The sequence below is a fragment of the Phocoena sinus genome, chromosome 15, assembly GCF_008692025.1.
Source record: "Phocoena sinus isolate mPhoSin1 chromosome 15, mPhoSin1.pri, whole genome shotgun sequence".
Taxonomy (NCBI): Eukaryota; Metazoa; Chordata; class Mammalia; order Artiodactyla; family Phocoenidae; genus Phocoena; species Phocoena sinus.
In genome coordinates, this window is record NC_045777.1 from 772369 (window position 1) to 793331 (window position 20963).

A 20963-nucleotide genomic window follows, 5' to 3' on the forward strand; every position below is an offset into this window, starting at 1 on the left:
CCGCGCTGCGGCTGCGGGCGAGAGGGCCGACAGATGCACACCTGCTGGGCGGTCCCCGCGACGCCACTGGACACGCCCATGTGACTGCCCAGGCTCACCCCGCCCTGCCGCGCGAGACTGGGACCCGGGTGTGAGATCCATCCCGCCGGGCGGCGACGCGCAGGCGCGGCGCGTGGCGGCTCGTCGACCTCCCGGCCTGCCCCGCGTTCGCTGACGTCGCGCAGCCTCGTCCTCGCTGCCGCCGCCGCCACCGTAGTCGCCGCTGCTGTCGCCGCCGCTGTAGCTGCCGCTGCCGCCGTTGCCGCCATTGAAGTCTGCGCCTCGTCAGTGCGTCTCGTCCCGCGCTCGCCCGCGAGCGGCCCGCGCGCCCAGCCACCGCCGCCGCCGCCCGGACGGCGCCCGGGGAGGAGGCGGCGGGCCCGGGGCCGCGAGAGCGCGGGTGACAGGCCCGGCCTCGCGGGGAGGCCCGAGCCGGCGGGCGCCCCGGCCCCGCACCGCGCCGGCTGTTCATGAAGCATGTCGGCCACCAGCGTGGACCCCCAGGTAGCGGTGGGGCCGGGGTCGCGGGGCCGGGCGCCGGGGTCGCGGGGTCCGCTCGCGGAGCGGGAACATGGGGGCCGGGGTCGCGGGGCCCAGGTCGGGGTCGCGGCGTCGGCGTCGCGGGGCTGGGCCGACGTCGCCCGGGACCGCGGGCCCGTTGGGGCCGGAGCGCGCCGCCCGCCCGGAGGGGTTCTCATGGGTAATTTTGTGTTCCCTTCTCCCCTGGTGCTGTCCGCTCGCGCGTCTGGGCTTGCGGCGAAGCAGAGAACAAAAGGGCAAGATAATAAAGGTGAGCGGAGTCCGGATGGCGGTGCGGGCCGGGAGCGGAGGGGGCGGCGCTCGCCTGGAGCTCGGCGCGCGTGTTGGGGGAGGAGAGGTCTTGCAAGCGGCAGCCAGAACCGCGGAGTGTTTCTCCCTCCTCTTCGGGGAGACGAAACCTTAGGCTGTGATATTGGGGGAGACGTAACAGGTCGGAAACAGGGAGTTTTCAAGGAGAAGCAAGCAAATCGGTGGTGAGAGTCACTCCATCTCTCCCTCCCACGGCAGGCTGGTTGATTGGGGTGGGGGAAGGGAAGGAGGCCGGGGGCCGAGCGACCTGCCTGTCTGCGGGCCCCAGGTGTGGGGCTGGCCCTGGGGCGGCTGCTGGCCTTTGGCCCTGTACGCTGGCGCCTTACCCCAGTCGTAAAGCCCCTGTCTTTTGAGCCTCTTGGGATACTCTGGCTTGGGGTCCACCCCCAAAACTCCGTCTTGGGAGAACTGGTGACGCTTCATGTTTACTCCAAAGACTGTTTTGAACCAGTGTGTGTGTTACTCGGGTGTAACCAAATACGGTTATCATGTTTTGAGATTGGAGAAGGCCCAGCACTTATTTACCTTTCCCTTCTTTTCCTGGCTGAGCGTGGTGACAGTGGAAAATAAGAGCACAGCCAGATAACAGTTAAGAAGCGTCGCTCAGTTGCAGCTTCCCAGCTTTGCTGCCCACATAGCCAGGCTTTAGGAAGCACCGTTCTCTGTCTGGAGACGTAGGTCTCAGCCCACATCATCTTTACCAAAACCTGGTTACGAGTTCCTTGCAGTATTTTGTCTGCACCTATATTTTGTCAGCATCTACCAAAGTACGATTAATTTTTATCAGAAGCGTAACCTAAGTTATTGTATCAGCTTTCTAATTAGTTGTGTAAGTATCAGTTCTGTAATGTCTGTGCCCATTTTTAAGTAAAAGTGATTTATAGTAGAAGCTGATGGGTAGAAACTTGACTATCTTTAATTTCTGTGATTAAAAGCAACCTTAAAAAAATTCAAAGGTAATATTTTGCAACTTCTCATTCTAGTACAAAATGGTTCTTTGCATCAGAAGGATACAGTTCATGACAATGACTTTGAGCCCTACCTTTCTGGACAGTCAAACCAGGTGAGTTTTTTTATTTTTTAACATTGTTACATTTATTTGGACTGAGGTTTGTAATAAACCTTTATTAGCGTATTTCTGACTTTATTATCCTAAACAACAGAGAAGCAGACTATAAAGTACTAGAAATAAAGGAAGAGGCTGACAAAGGCTTATATTGAAGGGCAGCTTCACGTTGCAGGTGGGGCATGAGTGTGGGGAAGCTGGTTTTCTCTCTGGAGGAAATGGCGTCCCACGCGCCTGGCAGGGCCTCAGCACTGGTGGGTGAGTGATGCACTGCGTTAGACAGAGCGGGGGTGTGCGTGGTTCTCTGAAGTTTTCCGGTGACTGTTTTTAGCTTTGGATGATTGGACGTTTGGTCTCGGAGCAGCTAGAGCAGGACTCTGGAGTGAGACTCCGGCCTTGGGTTCTTCACACCACTGCTGACTGTGACGCTTCTTCGATGGCTTGCCCCCTCTGTGCTTGCTTCCTTTTCTTAGGACAGTTGGAAGAGGTGGCTCCTGATAGAGTTGTGGGGAGGGTGAGACTAGATGGTGCCCAAAGAGCTCAAGGCGGCACCTGAGTGAGATGTAGCCACCTGTTCTCTCAGGTGTTGCAGGCTTTCTCAGCCTTGGCACTAAGGGGGTTGTGGACAGAAACACTCGCTGTTTGGGGGGCATTGTAGGATGTCTAGCAGCCTCCCTGGCCTCCGTCTGTGAGATGTCATTAGTATTTGCGTACCACCCTCCGCGTAACAACCAAAAACGCCTCAGCAAACATCTGCTGGGGGGCTAAACTGTCCTGGTTAAAACCCCTGGGCTAGTTGGAGTTGAGGTTTAAGCAGAAGATCTGCCGCTTTTAAAATGCACAGTGTATGTTTGCTTTAGAGCAAAGTCAGGCTCTGCCTCTTCCCTGCGGAACGAAGCTAGTCTGCCCTTCTGTAGAACGTCTTAGAACTTTTCTCCATTCTTCTCCTCCTGCTGCACTTGGCAAGTCAGCCGCTGAGGAGCCTGAGAGACCCTGTTCAGGGGGCCCCCGAGGGCCCACCCCTCCTCTGGGCAGGACAAGGGGCTGCTCGGTGATGGGCTTTCAGCCAGAGGTGATGGCAGGAAGTTAAGTGGACTTATTTATTTCTCTTACATGGTTTGTTCTAGCAGTGTTGTGTGTTGATTTTAACCAAAAATTCAAGGGAGGGGGTTGCTTCGCTTGGAATCTTTTTTTATAAGGTAGGAGTGGAGCAGATGACTTTCTGATGTCAGGGGAGTAGTCCCAGCTGGCTCACGCTGGAGAAGCCGCGTGGAAGGACTGTGGTGGGTTGGTGCTATCGGTGGACAGCCTTCAAACACCCTCTTCATCTCGTGTGTTAAAATGTGTTCTTGTCAGCAAGACGATTAATCCGCACGCCACTTAGGAGTGAATTTATTGAGAAAACTCTTAATTGAGAGCAGACCTTCCAGAAATGCCCAATTGTTGCAGAGTGTGGGAAGCGTGCAACACGGGAGGGCTCTTAGATCCTAGTTTTCCTGGCCTTTTCGTCGTGCGGATGAGGAACCTGAAGGCCAGAGAGGCTCTGCTGTGCCTGGTGGCAGAGCCAGGCTGTGGACTGAGGGTCGGTACCTCTCACCCAAGTGTGCAGCGGGGTCCTTCGGTCCTGTGTTCGCCACTCATTTCTTCACGTGGGCTGTGATGCAGTCAGGGGTCGCTTGGGATTGTCACTGCCTCTAGATGTGGCCTCTACCGTGACGTCCAGCCCAGACTGCTAGTGAGGAAGCCGGAGCGGAGATTGGTGTGGCAGGAAGCAGTGAGCGCACACTTCCTGTCTGTCCACTTAGCCTTTACTGAGGTGGTGTTGACGTGAGATGAACTGCCCGTGTTTAAAGAGGACGGTTTTATATGTGACCTTTCCCTGGTACGCATGCGCACCTGTGGAGCCGTCACCGCGGTGGAGGTCGTGGGCGTATCAGTCAGCCCTGGGCTGCTTTCTTACCTTTTCTTAACCCAGCTGTGGTTTGTAGTAGCCGGTTGGAGACACTCTGGTGTTCTGATTTGTGACACCTTAGTGCTTCGGAAGACTTGGAAAGCATTTGAAAGCGTGCCTTTCCGTTAGCTGACTTGTACCACGCTCGGGGTGGGTGCGCTTCCCTCAGAAAGGCCTGGGGACCCTGCCCTCGGTGTGTGTTTTCCTTCCTAGTGGCACCCTGGAGCATCCTTACGTAGCAGACTTGAACTACGCTTCAGTCAGCTGTTTGGACACGTTGCGGGGAGAGGATGCACGGGGTGGGGGGCGGGGGGGCCCAGGGGCGAGGGGGTGGGGCTCTGGGTGGGGCTCTGATGCTGCTGGCTTGTCCTGACTTCGCCCTCCTAAGGGCCGGCCTGCTTTCTCGTTCTCTGTTTTTTTCTCTGAAAGGTAAGGAAAGACTGCAAGGACCCAGAAAGTTCCTGCTCAGAGTTTTGGAGACAGTGCCTCTGAGTTTGGCGTAGGTGCTGCTGGCCAAATGCCAGGCCGAGCGTGTGGACGGAGGGGTTACCAGGGATTCTGCGTCTGCACTCCAGCACTCAGTTGTCGGCAGCCTTGTCAGCGTGCCCGGTCGCGTCTGACGTAGACAGAAAGGAGAAAAGTCAACTTTTTCGTTTTTCCTCTTTAATAATTCAGCTGTGTTCTAAGTGTAATGAGAAGCATTCACCTTTTAGGAATGTTGTATAAATTTACTCGTTTCAGGTTCTAGGGCTGATCATTTGTAGTTGGTTTAAGCCGTGCTGTTGATTGGGTCCTCTGATGAGATGTGGGTAGAGCTGCCCGGAGTGCTGTGGGGTGTCCGCCACTTGAGGGTCAGTGTGGCATCTCTTCGAGACCTCGTGTCCACTGTCTCTCACGTGCCGTCCGTCCTCCGTGGTCGAGCTGACACTTACGCCTCTCTGCTCTCTTGGCAAGAAGCTCCTGTCTGGCCACCCTGAAGGCTCCTTCCTTGGAAATGGTGCTCAGCTGTCACCCAGCGTTTCTGTCAGGGTTGGGGGCGTTTCCCCCAGCGGCACAAAGCTGGACGCACCGACGCCTTCTCGCAGCGCCTGCCCCGTGCAGAGAGCCTGGAGGAGCTCAGCCCGCGCTTTCCTGCTGCTCCACAGTGGCTCCGGGGGCCTGGGCGGGGGTCAGGGGGAGCGCTTGCTCATGGGCACTGGTTGCCTGTGGCTGCGTCTGGGAGCCGGGGGCATCCTTCAGACGCGGCGATGGTACCGCCGAGTGGCATCGGGACACACCGCTCACCGCTGTGAAGCTGCTCAGAGCCGCGCACCTCAAGGCGGGAGACAAGCGCAGAAATTGTGTGGGTGTCGGAAGCCATGGTCTCCTCTGACCTGACCTGCAGCCTGAAGCCCGGGAAAAGCGAGCGGCCAGCCGCACCCCAGGATTTTCCCCAGGAGCTGTGGGCGTGGGGGGCCTGCTCTCAGCCCTGGGTCACTTCGTCACTGCTTTCACTAATTGCCCTTGGTACCTCCCCTCTTGCATAGTTTATTCCAGCCCCCTGCATCCCCCACGTAAATGCTTCTCAGCGTACGAGGTGTTCCATGTGCCTTGGGCGTCTGAAGCCTTGGGCTTTCTGTTTCTCCCTCCAATCCCTCTTCTTGGTCACTGTAATGGCTGAGTCACTTTATTGTTTGTGAACCATAAAGCATTTGAGTAACTTCAGAACTTCTCAGAAAAATGGATCTAGAAATCAAACGTTCCAACTTTCAGGCAGGTGGTTTTGGTCATTGAGCATGAGGGTTTTTTATAAAAGTGGTTAAGTTTTGTTTTAAGTATAAAAAACTTAATTATAGAATAGGTTTATGGGTTTATCGTGTTTTACTGTCTGGTTTTTCAAAGAAAGTCATCTAGGGGTAACTGTCAAGACTATTGGAGTTTATTTTGTTTGGAGTGCCCATTTTGTTTATCGCTTTTGACTCGGTGACAAGGAGGCACCCTGAAAGTCCAACGCTTGGGGGTGCCTTTTCTACTGTCACTAGACTAATGCTGCTTTGGAGACCTGTCAGCCTCCCTTTCTTGAGTCCCTAAGTTATACAAAGGCTACAGTTAGACGTGTCACACGTGAAAGTGGTCTTCGGGGGGGGCGCGATTTTACCTGTGTCGTCCTTAAAAGAGTTTGTTCCATGCTGCTCCTTTGAGTAGCCCCGCGATACCTCTGCACAGAAGTATTAGTGCACTAAGAGAAAGGGTGCGATTTGTCGTCATCCCTTTGGTTTCTGCACCCACGTCCCTGGCAGGTGAACTTGGGCCTCTTTACCTGGGCTGCACAGCTGACTAAGTAGATGGCGTGTTTGCTGTCGCAGGAGCCCAGCTGGGGAGCGTGGCTCTGAAGAGCCTGAGGCCGCGGCTGGGCGGGCTTCTGAGGGGCTGGGTGTGAGCTCTAGCAGTGCCGGAACCCTGCGGTGCCCCTGGCGGCCTTGTGTCGCAGCTCTCCGAGTGGCACGGTTCAGTTTCGCTGTGACTCGGGGCTGGGACAGTCAGCCCAAGCACTGCGGACAGTGGCCCCGAGCCCTGGTGGCGGGGGGCGGGGCGGGGGGATGCGGACCGCAGCAGGGAAGGCCCCCCGGGTTCTCCTGCTGTTCCTGGCAGCTTTGCCTGTTACTCCGCTGCTTCACTCCTGGAGTTTGGAAGGAGACCCAGCAGATATGGTAGAAGATGGGCTGCCAGTAAGCGGATGAAAATGGATTCAGTTCCCAGCACCGGAGGTCACTGCATGCGGCCTGGTGGGGACAGACGATGTCGGGAGGGCTCGGCCAGGGCCAACTCGGAGCCCTGGGGATGGCGGTGCGGGTGGCACGCGGCATCTTCTTAGTAAACCACAGTTTCTTACCCTGTGAACTTGAAGTGAGGCGTCTTTGTTCCTTTTGTTGTATGAATTTAAGTGTTCAGGGGAGAGCTGCAGTCCAGGTTATTTCACGATTTTGCAGTAAAGAGCTGCAGCCTCACTGGTGCTCTCCTCGTAGTGACCTACCTGCATTGACACGTTGTGGGAGGAGAGGTTGGAGTCCTCCCAGGGCTGCCTCCGCCTTGGTCCTGCCTGTGGCTGGGTGGAGGATTCGGGGGTGCCGGCTGGCTCGCCTTCTCTTTCCCTGGACAGTCCTGGCTGGAGGTGGCTGAGAGCTGCCCATCTGCACGATGGGGTCTGTGTGACCAGGGTGTTGGGCTTCTGCATTAATAGTGAGGTTGGGGTGGACTTGCGGGACGTGCCAAGGTTAACACAGTACGTGTGGGCTCACGTTCTAAGTGAAGTCCTGTTGTGCTTAAGGCTGAAGCGCGGGTCAGAAGGGAGGTGCTGGCCCCGTGGGCTCAGTGTTCCGTGGCCGTGCTTCTGTGGCTCTGGTTGGATGCGTGGCTGTGTGGTTAGGATGCCACGCAGCCCTTGGGTCCTCTCTTCTCCCGAGTGCATTCCTTGTGTGCGAGGGAGGACGCGTTGATGTGGCCCCGCCACTGCTGAGGTGGGTGCCCAGCTGACGGGGGAGGGGAGTGCTGGCCTCCCTTCAGAAGGCTTGTCCCCATTGTGCTGTTGAGACACCGGTGGGCGCCAAGGTCAGAGGCTGGAGGCTTCCACCCCTGGGGCTGCCACACCTCACAGGGCAAGTCCGCCACCCTGGCCTCCCAGGGACTGACTCTCCTCAGAGCAGCCCCTCCTGCGGGCACAGGGTGGGTGGAGGCAAGCAGGGAGGCGGGGCTGGGGGGGCCACGGTGCGGGGGCCAGAGTCACTGAGATCCTTTCAAGGGCAGTGGCTCATACGGCTCCCCTGCATTCAGAGCACTGATGACGGCCACTTGTCTGGCTTTTTCTACCCCCTGAGAATCTCAAGGATTCGTGTTAACAAGCAAATAGTCATTACTCCATTTTAAAAGTGCTTCTGGAATAGTCTGCCATCAAGTGGAGCAGCCAGCAGGAAGGAGGTGTGATTCCCAAAGCCCCAGGAATCCTAGGATGGGGCAGGGGGGAGGAGGTGTCAGTGGGGACCGGCGGCGGGTGCCTGGGTCAGCACATCCCGTGCTGGGCCGGGATGTGCCGAGGAGCTGGCCTGTCCTCCACGGGACTTCTGGGGGCTCCGGAGAGCTACTCCCTGTTCTCATTCCAGTGAAGCAGAGCCTCCTCCAGTCACCTGGGACACCAGCCACCCTCTGCCGGCCAGGGCAGCGGGTCCTCTGACTGGACGACAGGTGCGGGGTCGGGGAGGAGGGCTCCAGCTGCCGCTCTGCTTGTAGAACTTTCTGGTTACTTGGGAGAACTATGCAGAAATCGGACCAGAGAACTCCACGTTTGCCCCCGCTCTTGCTTTCCTTCACAGCCTTTCTGCTCTCGGGCCCAGTTCTGACTAGAACCCCTGGGTGAGTCTCTCTGCAAGGAGACGTCTTCCCAGAACTGCTGACCCCAGGTCTAAACCCGGCCCTGGGCAGCTTTCCTGAACCCCGCCCCCCCCAAGGGGAGGCCCTGCTGCTACTTAAACTCCTCCCAGGGGTTCCGGCCATCACACGGAGGCACGTTTTCAGTAAGGGTCTCCCCGCTGTAGCCAGCTCCCCTCTGAGAGCCCCAGGAAACGGTGGGGACTGAGGGGGCCAGACCCCTTTGGGCTCAGGGGTAGGGGCAGGGCGGGAGTCCTGGGGGTCATCCAGGTGGGTCATTAGCACGCCTGTAGCCCTGAGCTCGTGGCTGCTGCCCCTTAAAGCTTGCTCACTTGGCGCTGTGCTGTCCGTGCTGTCAGTGTCCTGTGTAAGCATTATTGCCAGTGGGACAGGGACCTGTTCCTCAGGCTGAGTGCCTTGAAGTGGGCCACTCTTCAAGGTGCAGTGGAGGGGTTGCTGAGAAGATTGCTGTCACCTAACTTGAATCCAGATCAGTTGCAAGTGGTCCTTTTGTTTGGAGTGGCCCCTGGGTCGTCTGGGCATCGCCGTCTCTGTCCTGGCTGGGCCCGCTGGGAGGGGAGCCGGTGCTGCACAGGCCTATTCCCCACCAGCCTGCGCTGAAGTGGGTGCGCTTGACGTGGCAGCGCTTCCTCCGTGTTGGGACACGTCTAACTCATCACGTGCTTGTTTTCGCAGAGTAACAGTTACCCCTCCATGGCCGACCCCTACCTGTCCAGCTATTACCCACCATCCATCGGATTTCCCTATTCCCTCAATGAAGCGCCATGGTCTACCGGAGGGGATCCTCCAATCCCATACCTCACCACCTACGGACAGCTCAGTAACGGAGACCATCATTTTATGCACGATGCTGTTTTCGGGCAGCCTGGGGGCCTGGGGAACAGCATCTATCAGCACAGGTTTAACTTTTTCCCCGAAAACCCCGCCTTCTCGGCCTGGGGGGCGAGTGGGTCTCAGGGGCAGCAGGCTCAGAGTTCAGCTTATGGGAACAGCTACACCTACCCGCCGAGCTCCCTGGGCGGCACGATCGTGGACGGACAGACGGGCTTTCACAGCGACACCCTCAACAAGGCCCCTGGAATGAATAGCCTGGAGCAGGGCATGGTGGGCCTCAAGATCGGGGATGTCACCACCTCTGCAGTCAAGACGGTGGGATCGGTCGTCAGCAGCGTGGCGATGACGGGCATCCTTTCCGGCAGCGGCGGGACGAACGTGACCATGCCGGTGTCGAAGCCGACCTCGTGGGCAGCCATCGCCAGCAAGCCCGCCAAACTGCAGCCGAAGATGAAGGCGAAGAGCGGGCCCGCCGTCGGGGGCGTGCTGCCCCCTCCGCCCATAAAGCATAACATGGACATTGGCACCTGGGACAACAAGGGGCCCATGCCCAAGGCCCCGGCTCCGCAGCCCCAGCCGGCCCCCCAGGCGGCCCCCCAGCCCCAGCCGGCCGTGCAGCCCCTTCCCACCCAGCCCCCCCCTCCGGCCCCACCACAGCATCCGGGCCCCCAGCAGCCGCCCCAGACCCGCTGGGTCGCCCCTCGCAACAGAAGCACGGCGTTCGGGCAGAGCGGGGGGACCAGCGGCGACAGTAACTCTCCCGGGAGCGCCCAGCCCAGCGCCACCCCGAGCCCGGAGTCCCACCCCGTCCTAGAAAAACTGAAAGCCGCCCACAGCTACAACCCCAAGGAGTTTGACTGGAACCTGAAGAGCGGCCGCGTGTTCATCATCAAGAGCTACTCGGAGGATGACGTGCACCGCTCCATCAAGTACTCCCTCTGGTGCAGCACGGAGCACGGCAACCGGCGCCTGGACAGCGCCTTCCGCGCCCTCGGCAGCAAGGGGCCCGTCTACCTGCTCTTCAGCGTCAATGGCAGCGGCCACTTCTGCGGGGTGGCTGAGATGAAGTCACCCGTGGACTACGGCACCAGCGCCGGGGTCTGGTCCCAGGACAAGTGGAAGGGCAAGTTCGACGTGAAGTGGATCTTCGTCAAGGACGTGCCCAACAACCAGCTCCGGCACATCCGGCTGGAGAACAATGACAACAAGCCGGTCACCAACTCCCGTGACACCCAGGAGGTGCCCCTGGAGAAGGCGAAGCAAGTGCTGAAGATCATCGCCTCGTACAAGCACACCACCTCCATCTTCGACGACTTCTCGCACTACGAGAAGCGCCAGGAGGAGGAGGAGGTGGTGCGCAAGGTGAGTCTGGGTCCCGGGGGTGCGGTGGGTCGCTGGCAGGGGCGGGGGACGTCTGAGTGGTCGCCACCCCGGAACCCGGGGTCCTTTTCCAGTTGTTAAGAAACACTGGTGCACACACTCTTGTAAAGGGCCTGCGGGTGACTTGCTCCTTTTCTCTTTGTGAATTATGGTGTTTTCTAGAACAGTGCTTCCTAGTCTCTGTCCAGCCAGGAACACTTAGAAATACTGTTCTGTGGCCCCGGGGTGGACAGGTGGGGCCGCTGGGGCGGATACCCCACCGAGGGCCTCGCTGGGCGTTGCCCTCAGCAGTGGGGACGCTCTGGTCTAGGGGTCGCTGCTTGCTTCTCTCTCGAAAACCCAACATCCTGCAGTTTTTGGAAACCTGAGTTTGCTCGTCTAGAGAGTAGAAGGGCAGGGGAGGGGGAGGTTGGAATGCAGGCAGTTCATAACTGAAATGTGTGCATCTAGAGTCACAGTGAAAACCCTTGGGTGGGTCTCTGAGTGAGTCCCAACCTCCTGTGACAGCCCACGGAATGAGTCTGCTCTGTAGGAGATCAGGGCTCAGAGGCCTGTCAGTTGGCCCAGAAATGGGAAAAATAAGGACATTGTGACACACTTGGCAAAGCACTTCGTTCAAGAGAGTTCGTCCTGAGATTCTTCCTGCTTTTTTGGTGTTAAAATGTTCTTTCTTTCATGAAATGTCAGTTGATAATAGGTGGGTTTTCAACCCCTGTTTGGTCCTCTGTAGTACCAAAAAAAAAAAAAAGCGTTACCCATCTGGGAAGTTCAGTGTCCTGAGTGTTTTCCGGCAGAAAGGCTTGTAAATGGGATGTACAGAGAACCCAGTGCCGGTAGCGGTTTTAAAGTTGTACAAAACTAACAGCTCACAGTTTGCAAAACTTTGAAAGCAGGTTGGTCCCACTCTCACTCTTGGGCGGAAAGGAGAAGGGCTTATTTCCAGTTACTGCGAAATTGGGTATAAAATGAAACACCAAATTGCTGGATTTGCAGGGACAGGACGGAGATCCCCTGGTGACTGGGCGCCGGCTCTGCGTGTGTGGCGTCTTAGGTGCTGTGGCCCTGGGTTCTGCTGGTTGTGATGAGCTGAGGGGTAAACTTCTGCCCCGCCCTGGTGGGTGTTTGAAGGTGCTGGTGACCTAGAACTTGCCTCGTGATGGAGCTGGCACGTCGGGAACGGGCGGAGGAAGGAGCAGCCCTCCCTCAGACCCTCGGGGCCCGAGGCTTCCAGGTGTTACTGTAGTGGGCTCGGCCCGGTGTCCTCTGTCGCCCGGTGTCCTCTGTCGCCTGATGTCCTCTGCCACTGGGCTACGCTGTGAGGCTTCCCTGGGCTGCTCCCCCCTCCCCCTGGGGCAGCGAATGCTCCAGAAGCAGGTGAGCGCCTGCGAGGAAAGGTGCGCGGGCCAGCTGGGCTGAAAGCCTTTGTCCACAGGGGTCAGCGTTCCATTAATCCATGTCTGGAAGCCCGACCTCTTGCTGTCCTGGTGGCCTCTCTCGAGCTCGCTGGACTGTAGAGGAGTGGAGGTGGGTCTCAACTTTGCCCCAGAAACTTCCACCAGGACGCTTGTCTTCAGGGTTCATTCTGGAGTCGGCAGCTGGCGCTGCTTTCCATGCAGGAGTTGGGTGTGTCCTTAAGAAAGACGGGTACTGAGATGAGGTTGGGAGCCGCTCCCTTAAAACCCTGAGCTTGCTGGCGAGGCCACCGTCACCAAGAAGGCCGCCCTGGAGACTTTCAAGAAGTCCTTTTGTTGATCAGCTGGAGTTTGACTCCATTGCTTTGAAATGATCCTGATGCTTAGAAACGCGTTGTGTTGAAGGTAGGATGCACTTGCCCTTCCGCAGGAGTGCTGGCGGTCCTGCACCTCAGCCGTCCATCTGAAAGCCAGCTGGCTCCTTAGGGAAGCACCAAGTCTTGTGGCAGCTGGGTCAGACCCAGCCCTGCAGGCCTCTGGGTGTTAAATGTAGAAACAGCCACTGCTTAGGGCACTTAAAATAGTGTAGGTTTTAAATGACAGAGTCAAGCTGAAGAGTCCCTCATACGACTGGCCTGGCCACGGTCCAGGGTCAGCTCTGCACAGGCACGGCAACTCAGTGGAAAACCGGGCAGAGACAGGGTTAGAAGTGCGCCTCCTCTGTTGGGTTTGCTGTGAGAAGAGGCTGTTCACAGTCTCAGGGGTGGTGGTCCTTGTAGTGGTTGAAGGGAGTCGGGGCTTTGGGAGGTGCCCACCCTTGTCGGCACCACTCCAGCCGCAGCCACTTTGAACTCCAAAGAGGCTTGCATTGCTCTCCAGGAGGGGCGGTAGCTGTGCTCTTCCTCGGAGGATGCAGAACACAGAGTTCCTGATCCTTCCAGTTCAGAGTTCAGGGTCGGGAGGCAGTGTTAATTCTTGGAGCTGCGGCCATCCACCCACCCAGCCCGGCTCACCCACATGCTCTGGGGCTTTTCAGGACGGTGAGACGGTTTGAAAAGCACCGCAGGTGCCCTGCCCTGGTGACGGCACGGAGGATGTGGGGGAGTCGGCGTCTTATGAACCTGAAGACACACGCGGTCTGTTTCTAGCAAAAGAGAGGGTTTTGCTTGTGTTGTACATTACATGTGTAGTGATCCCGAATGTTTGGGCATTGCGTCATCGACCAGCCCCTGTCCAGCAGTGTCCATTACCAGCTTCATCCTGCTTGGGGGGGGCAGCAGGAGGGGGACTGTTCCATGTCTCAGCTGAATCGTAAGTAGAGGCCTAGATGGCTTCCGGCAGGCAGGCAGCCGTGGGGAGGGACTGAGCTGCGGGTCACAGGCTTGTCACACGCTTTGGGAAAGGTGATCCTCTTGGTGGGAGGAAATAAACTGGCCAGGGGAGTCTTCCCTGCGCGGGTGGCCACCACGTCAGGCGGTTATTAGGCGTCCATTCCGTGTGGCCAGGACCCCGAAGCTTGGAACTGTCTTGGGCGGTGGCCCCTGCAGGGAGCCGGGTCCAGATCTGGCCACAGCACCTCGACCTGGAGGGAATTTGTCTGCGCGGCATGTTCGCTCGCTGTGTTAAGCTGCTTTTCTCTTTTTACAGGAGCGGCAGAATCGAAACAAGCAGTGAGGACGAAGCAGGTTCTGTACCGTCAGACGTGGGGCTGGCGCGGTTGGAGAGTGTGTGCTCGGTGCTGTCTCTTGGCGTCGGCTCTGGCCGGCCTCGTGCAGGGCTCGACTGCTCGCATCTTTACGTTCTTTGTAGTTTATTTTCGCCCAGATGATCCGCACTTGTTTGTATTTTTTCTGTGTGTTACAGTATTGTAGAACTCACTAATAAAGGACTATGTTTCCATCAGCTTATCAGTCCCACTGACCTAATGTGAAATATAAGTATCCTTAAAAACAAAAACCTAATCCATCCCAAAGATTTATTATTATTATTATTGGTGAAACTTACGTTCTTATGTTCACGGTCATTTAATATCTTTACATGAGACTTCTTGTCTCTCACCCCTTTTGCTTTAATAGCGAGCGTAAGAACCCGTGCGTCGTCCGGCATTTAGCGTGTTCTGTTCAAGGGCTTCCCTTCAGGATATGCCGAAGTCACAGGCTGATGACCACCTCGTCAGCCGCTTTGCCATTTCGTCCGTTACCTGTCGTCTGAATGCTGATCTGACTGGCCAGAAGGATAAATTCCAGTCTCCCCAGTTTGGTGAACCTGCTGTTTCCTAGGAACACGGGTCTTGCACAGCCGTGCGCGCCCGGCGGCTGCTCTGCTCCTACTCAGGCGGTGACCACAGGCCCGCGTGCGGAGGCCTTCCTCGTGTGCAGGCCGTTCGCTCCCCCTTTTCTTCACTGGAGAGTCCTAATGCCGTTTCACGTTTTTATGCCAATAATGCTAAGCTTTAAACCTGGGATCTGGTAGTCCAGACGGTGTGATGGATGATGCCACCGATTGTAAATTTCAGCGTGCGTGTCTAGTTTTTTTCCTGTTGAATGGGTACAAAAAAGCAAACAAACAGAAAACCTTTTAGAAACTGAATTTGCTGTCGTGTCTTGTGGAACGAGGGGCCTCCGAAGCGCTCGCCACGGGAGTTTGAGCATGAAAGCGGTGTGCACGCCTGCCTGGCGCCCCGCGCACGAGCCGGGCAGAGCCTCCCGTGCGGAGCGCAGGTGCTCTCTGAAAGCTGTCAGGCCCTCCGAGTTACAGTTTAAGCCGTTTTATCTAGACTTGTATTTAGAACGTGTCACTTTCTCTGAACTGTTATTGCCTGTACGGAGTCACAGACGACATCGGATAACTTCCTCTAGGAGAATACAAGCCTTAATAAACAATACCTATTTAGCAAGTCTGCGGTCACTTCATTCTTCACCCCGTTTTACCGGTTGATGTTTTTGTTTGTTTTTTGCGGTACGCGGGCCCCTCACTGTTGTGGCCTCTCCCGTGGCGGAGCACAGGCTCCAGATGCGCAGGCTCAGCGGCCATGGCTCACGGGCCCAGCCGCTCCGCGGCATGCGGGATCTTCCGGACCGGGGCACGAACCCGCGTCCCCTGCATCGGCAGGCGGACTCTCAAGCACCGCGCCACCAGGGAAGCCCACTGGTTAATGTTTTACTTGCAGAGCTGGTTAAAAGGGTCACTTCGAGAGGTCCGTGTGCGTCTCCCATGTCTGCCAGCCGTTTCTCACGTGTGCTTGGCCGTCGGGTGGCCTCAAAGAGCAGGTGGCTCCCGGCTCGTCAAGTGGTCGGTGGGCGATGCGCTGATGGCAGTGCTGTGACACGGTGCCCTGCCTCTTCCTGCGAGTCAGCGGCAGAAGCCATGACAGAATCAGCTACCAACCGGCCTGTGCACCTGTTCCTTAAATGGCACAGGCTCTGAAGGTGACCCCCAACGCTGCCGGCTCGCACCAGCCCTGGATCAGAGGGCGGCCGCCCTGCTGGCTTTGGGGGCACTCGGGCCTGAACGTTCCCGAGGAGGGAAAGCTACGCAGGTCGCGGTGTGGAAGGGTCAGCGGGGACCTCGCGTCACGTCTCGCTTACAAAGGGCTGCTGCTTGTCTGCCCTCCCCCCAAACCCAGCCGGTCAGCCCACCCAGAAGCCCACCCGCGGGGAGTCTTAGCTCTGCGGTGGCTTCTGTCCGCCCAGTGTGCTCCATACATCCCTCCGGCTCCAGAGGTTTCCTCGGAGGGTCTGACCGCAGACCGCGTCCTCACAGGCTGGCCCATGGGCGGCTCTTGCGCACTGGGTGTTAAACTGTCCAGTGACAGGGAGGCCCGGACAGAGGCGGGCTTGGCCTGCTGGTGGCCTGTGGCTTCTCCCTCAGTGGGCCCTGTGCCTCGGGTCCCTTGCCATCCAGGAAACGGGGGGTGGGGGGGCTCATCGGGCACGACGACAGCCTGAGCCCAGGCCCACGAGCAGGTTCCTGTCAGGGCGCGGGGTCCTCGTGTCCCACCAGCGAACGCCGTGGCCGCCAGCGGAGTCCTCGCGTGGGCTACTCAGCCTTGTGTGCAAACTGCTCCTGCCCCCTCCCCAGCCTCCCCTGCACGGCCCCCGCGCTGGCTTCTCCCGCATCCTGGAGCCGCTTTTGAGCTTTGCACGCTCAACTTTTTTCGAAACCAGTGTGTTGTAAAAGGAATTTGAGCAGTTGTCCTGCACCGTGTCTTTACTCCAGTGACGGGATGAGTCACACGGGGAACCTTTTTGAGCTGAGCGATCACCCGGTGGACCACGTCTTCCTGTACTGGAAAGGCCCCCAGAGGAGGGTGCAGGGGAAGGGGGATGGGAACAGCCACGTGCCAGGTAGTAACTTGGACCCCTCCTCGCCAGGCAGCGGGTCTAGGGTAGGTGCCACCTGGACGCAGCCTCAGCACCCACCCGGGGGCCCTGGCTTCACCCCTGACGGCAGCCTTCCTGAGGGCAGCTCTGGGAGCGACCAGATGGGTGCCCGACCTGCTGGCCCCCGTGGTGACACAGGGCGAGGCTCCCGTCGAGGGTCCCAGCGGATGCAGAGCCGGGAGGCGCAGGAATACCCCTCCAGGTACAGGGCGGCTCTGGGCTCTTGCAGGGTGGCAGTGCGGGTTGTGGTTTCTCATGTGACCAGGCTGCGCTCTGCCCCGCTGGAGTCTGGGAGGGGAAGAGAGATGAGGGGCTGGTGGCCGACCCCTGCTTGACATGGTGACAGGGTGAGGTGACATGGGGAGGGCCATGTCACCTCAGCCCTGCTTAACTGGCTCGGAAATTAGGGGCTTCCATAGGTTGAGGGGAAGGGGCTCTCCCCGGCAGGGGCCCAGCCAGGCCGGGGACCCAGGGCGCAGTGCTCTGGATGAGTAGTGGCCGGAGGCGGCGTCCAGCCCCGGAAGCACCCCTCCCACCTCCCAGGTGTCAGTTCTGCCACCACCTCCATCCGGCGGGAGGAGACCCCGAGCCGTCCCTCTGTCTCGGGACAGTTTGCTTGGGTTGGGTTAGTGGTGGCCTTGGCGTCCCCAGGGCCTATGGGAAGTGTCGGCAGGGTGGCCTGCCTCGCTCCTGTCTTGGTGGGAGAGACTGAAGGGGGGAGCAAGTACCATTTCTCAGTCTACGTCGAGAGGTCAGGACGGTGGGCTTGATGAGCCCCCAGAAGGTCCAGGTCCCTGGGCGGAGCTGCTCCATGGGCTGGGGAAGGCCTCACTCCCCTTTGCTATTTTGGGGGGCCTGCCACCCCCTTGGTACAGGGCTTAGGCACCTGGAGATGGAGAGGGTACCGGGTGCCGCGAAAGGGGACCCTGGTCCCAGGTCGGGGAAAGCTGCTCACAGAGGCATATTCCAGGGGGCTAGGATGGGGGTGAGGGCTGGTGAGGAAGCCACATTCTTTGTTTTCAAACTTTTTTTTGCGATACGCGGGCCTCTCACTGCTGTGGCCTCTCCCGTTGTGGAGCACAGGCTCCGGACGCGCAGGCTCAGCGGCCATGGCTCACGGGCCCAGCCGCTGCCGCGGCATGTGGGATCTTCCCGGACCGGGACACGAACCCATGTCCCCTGCATCGGCAGGCGGACTCCCAACCACTGCGCCACCAGGGAAGCCCTGTTTTCAAACTTTTAATTTGGAAATAATGTCAGATTTACAGGAAAGCTGTGAGAAGAGGAATAGAACAGAGAATACCTTTCACCCAGAGCTGCTTGTCGCCGGCGTTTCGCCCCATTTCCTCGAGCATTTGCTGGCTGTGTGTGCGTGGGTGTGTAGGCGTGCCATTGTCTTGTATGTGTATGTGTGTGTATATATAGGTGTGTGCATGCGTTATGTATGTGTGTAGATGTGTGCGTGTGTGGTACATGCGTGCCTGGGCGTGTGCAGGTGTGTGTGTGCACATGTGCGGTATATGCACGCGTGTGTATGTACAGGTAGGTGTGTGCTGAGTGCATGTGTTGCGTGCGTGTGCTCTGCCCCGTGTGAGGTCTGTACGGAGCTCGCAGCAGGTGGTCACACGTGTTGGGCTGCAGCGCGTCGTCAGGCTCCAGTGAGTGGACGCGGCTGCGCCCCGTTTGGTAACCAACACAACAGTGTGCCTGAGAGCATCCTGGGGGCGCTGCTTCCTGGCCAAGCCTCCCTGTGGAGGAGGCCTCAAGGTCATGCTCAGCCCCCACCCCGCTCCCTGCTCTGGACCAGGAGCCGCGGCTCCTCGCCGACCTGGTGGGGAGGCCTCGGGGTCGATCTTACCCCTCCAGCTCGTTCCGCCGAGGCCCCTGGGTGGCCGCCTCTGGCGATTGCTGTCCAGGGCCGGTGCACCGGGAGCGCTGGGGCCAGGTGCTTGGTGGCCAGGAAGCTCAGGGCAGTAGCCCAGGGGAGCGGAAGTGGGTTTAGTCCCTGGGCCGCTGCAGGTGGTGGGACGCCCTCCGGCAGAGGCAGGGGCAGGGGTCCAGGGCTGGGCCAGCAGGCGTTCAGCAGGGCCTGTCCCGCTGGTGGGATGAACTGCGGTGTCTCCTTGCTCACGTGAGACGGGCTGCCAGCTCCGCGGGAGGCCTGGCATCCGAGTGGTCCTGAGTAACGACTGCCCTCTGTGCCCCACTGCGGTGGCAGGGGCTGGACAGCCTCTCCCCACCCGCAGTGTGAAGACAGCTGCTGGCAAAGGTTCTGACGTGGCCCAGGTAGGGCAGGGTCCGTGCTTCATGCCTGAGCCCTGGGACAGTCCCAGTAGAGGACAGTTTCCAGGGAGTGGCCGGGGCCTATGGTTTGCCCCCCTTTTTTTTTTGCCGAATGGCACCCTTTGCCCCAGTCACCTCCCCCTAGCGATGTCAGTGTTCCTTCCTGCCCAAGTGCAGGCCTGGTGCAGGCACCTGAAGCCCGTCACCACATGAGTGGACGTGTCCCTTCGTGCAGGTCCCCAGGGCCTCCCACCGTCCCCAAGCCCTGCAGTCACTGGAACCTGGAACTCGGTCAGCCTCTGGAGCTCTGGTCACTGGCCTCTTTCAAAGGGACAGGGCTTGTTGACACAGTCCCTGCCACGGTGGGCCCCTGGGCCCGCGGGGGGATGAGGCCCCCGGGGGTCACAGAGCACATTCAGAGGGCGAGCAGGCTGGCAGAAGGAAGAGGCTGGTGTGGACCAAATGAGGGGTCCCAGCTGCACAGGAGGCGGGGGCGCTGGTGGGCTGGTGGGGGGTAAATGTGGGTGCTGCCAGAAGACACACTGCCCCACCCGGCCTTCCTGGGACAGTCCCCACCGGTGCCTTACTCTTGGGCAGTGTGACGGAAGCGAAGCTCAGGGCTGGCCCGATTCACCCCGTACCTGGCGGCCGGGGGTCCCAGGAGGGGATGGCACGGAGCTGGCTTCGCTCTCGCCTTGGGTCACAGTTTTTCCGCCACTGGCTGTGGAGGGGCGTGGCCTGGTGGACGCCAGGATGGAGTGGGGCGTGGCTGGAGAGGAAGGTGGACAGACCTTTGGCAGCCCTGGACCATGGGATGGGTCCTGGTCCCAGCTTCTCTGGCTGCTGGTGAGGGACCCCCAGCTCCAGGGGGTGGGGGGAGTAAGGAAATGACCACCAGAAGTGCCTGTGCCCTGGGACGCCTGCCCTTGGGGCGGTCAGGGTGGAGCTGAGGCCTGAAGGGCTATCTGGGGCGGGGGGGGAGGGTTTTACAGTTAGAGCAGCGGGGAGTCCAAAGGGCCCTGCTTCTTCCCAACCCTCAAGCTGCCCTCTGTGCTCTGCGCGCGCACACGCGAGGACACACGTGCACAGTAACATACATAAAACACAGATGTGCGCGCGAGCAAACATACCTGCCCGATGGTGTGCACATATGTAAGCCATCACACACAAACATCCACGAACACGTAACAACCCACATACCTGCAGTCACACATGGGCCCCGTGACACTGACGGTTGGTTGTAAAGGTGATGATGGCTCAAGACGAGCAAGGGCCCCTTGGGAGGAATCCTACCTGACCCTCCGTCTGGGCGTAGGTGCTCTGCATGTGGGGAAAGTGGGGTTTATCTGGGAATGGGCCTTCTGTGGGCTCTTGGGGCATCATCTCCAGACTTTGTACAAGTGGGCTCTGAGAGGGATGGCCATGGTGCCTTGTAAACCAGGAGGCAAGACTGCGTGCCTCTGGGGGGTCTGTGCTTCTCTGGTTGCAGTGTGGTTGGGTGATGCGATTCGGGAGCCAGGACAGGGGTCTCCCCTGACATTTTTTTTCTTTATTTTTTTGGCTGCATTGGGTCTTAGTTGCAGCGTGTGGGCTTCTCTCTAGTTGTGGCATGAGGGGTTTTTTTTCCTCTCTCTAGTTGTGCCACGCAGGCTCCAGGGCACGTGGGTTCTCTACTTGTGGCGCGTGGGCTTAGTTGCCCCGTGGCTTGTGGGATCTTAGTTCCCTGACCAGGGATCAAACCCGCGTCTCCTACATTGGAAGGCGGATTCTTTACCACTGAACCATCAGGGAAGTCCCCTTCAAGGGTCAGCTGGGTCTAGGGCTGACTGGGCAGTGATGGCGGAGGCCTCAGTGGCCTGGTGAGAGCTGTCGTATGTGGGGTCAGAGACCTGAGCATCACACCCAGCTGGCACTGAGAGCCCCACACTTCACCACTCAACTCTCAGCTGTTCACCTCACCCCATCAACGCCTTTCCTGAGTGCTCAGTATGTGGCCACCCTCCTAGGAGCACATGGGTCTTTTGAGTGATCTGTGGGTGGCCACAGGTTCAGTGGGTCTGCATCCTCTTCATTCTGCTTGCCCACCCCCACTGCTGCAAAGGACTGAAAACAGGACAAGCCAGAGGGAGTTTAGTGACCTCATCCTGTGAGGTCCATGATGGTGGTGATGGTGCTGCCATTGCTGATACTGACGATGGTAGTGGAGATGACAGTGGTGGTGACGGTGGTGATGGTGGTGGTGATGGTGATGGTGGTGATGGTGGTGATGGTGATGGTGGTGATGGTGGCGGTGATGGTGGTGATGATGGTGATGGTGATGGTGATGGTGATGATGGTGATGGTGA

General features: G+C 58.7%; 1 protein-coding gene across 1 annotated transcript; it reads left to right on the plus strand.

Moving 5' to 3' along the window:
• Positions 1–233: 233 nt before the first annotated feature.
• On the plus strand, positions 234–14849 carry YTHDF1 (YTH N6-methyladenosine RNA binding protein 1). Its single transcript, XM_032606034.1, has 5 exons — positions 234–543; positions 805–829; positions 1872–1951; positions 9003–10523; positions 13601–14849. Exons 1-5 carry the CDS (start codon positions 517–519, stop codon positions 13625–13627), a joined length of 1680 nt encoding a protein of 559 aa, XP_032461925.1. The 5' UTR covers positions 234–516; the 3' UTR covers positions 13628–14849.
• The last annotated feature ends 6114 nt before the right edge of the window (positions 14850–20963 follow it).

What these genes read in the sequence shown, in the direction of transcription:
- YTHDF1 (XM_032606034.1), top strand. Translation starts at nt 517, where the DNA reads ATGTCGGCCACCAGCGTGGACCCCCAG. An exon ending in CCACCAGCGTGGACCCCCAG is followed by an intron (nt 544 to 804) that starts GTAGCGGTGGGG and finishes GCGGCGAAGCAG; the next exon opens with AGAACAAAAGGGCAAGATAA. An exon ending in AGGAGGAGGTGGTGCGCAAG is followed by an intron (nt 10,524 to 13,600) that starts GTGAGTCTGGGT and finishes CTCTTTTTACAG; the next exon opens with GAGCGGCAGAATCGAAACAA.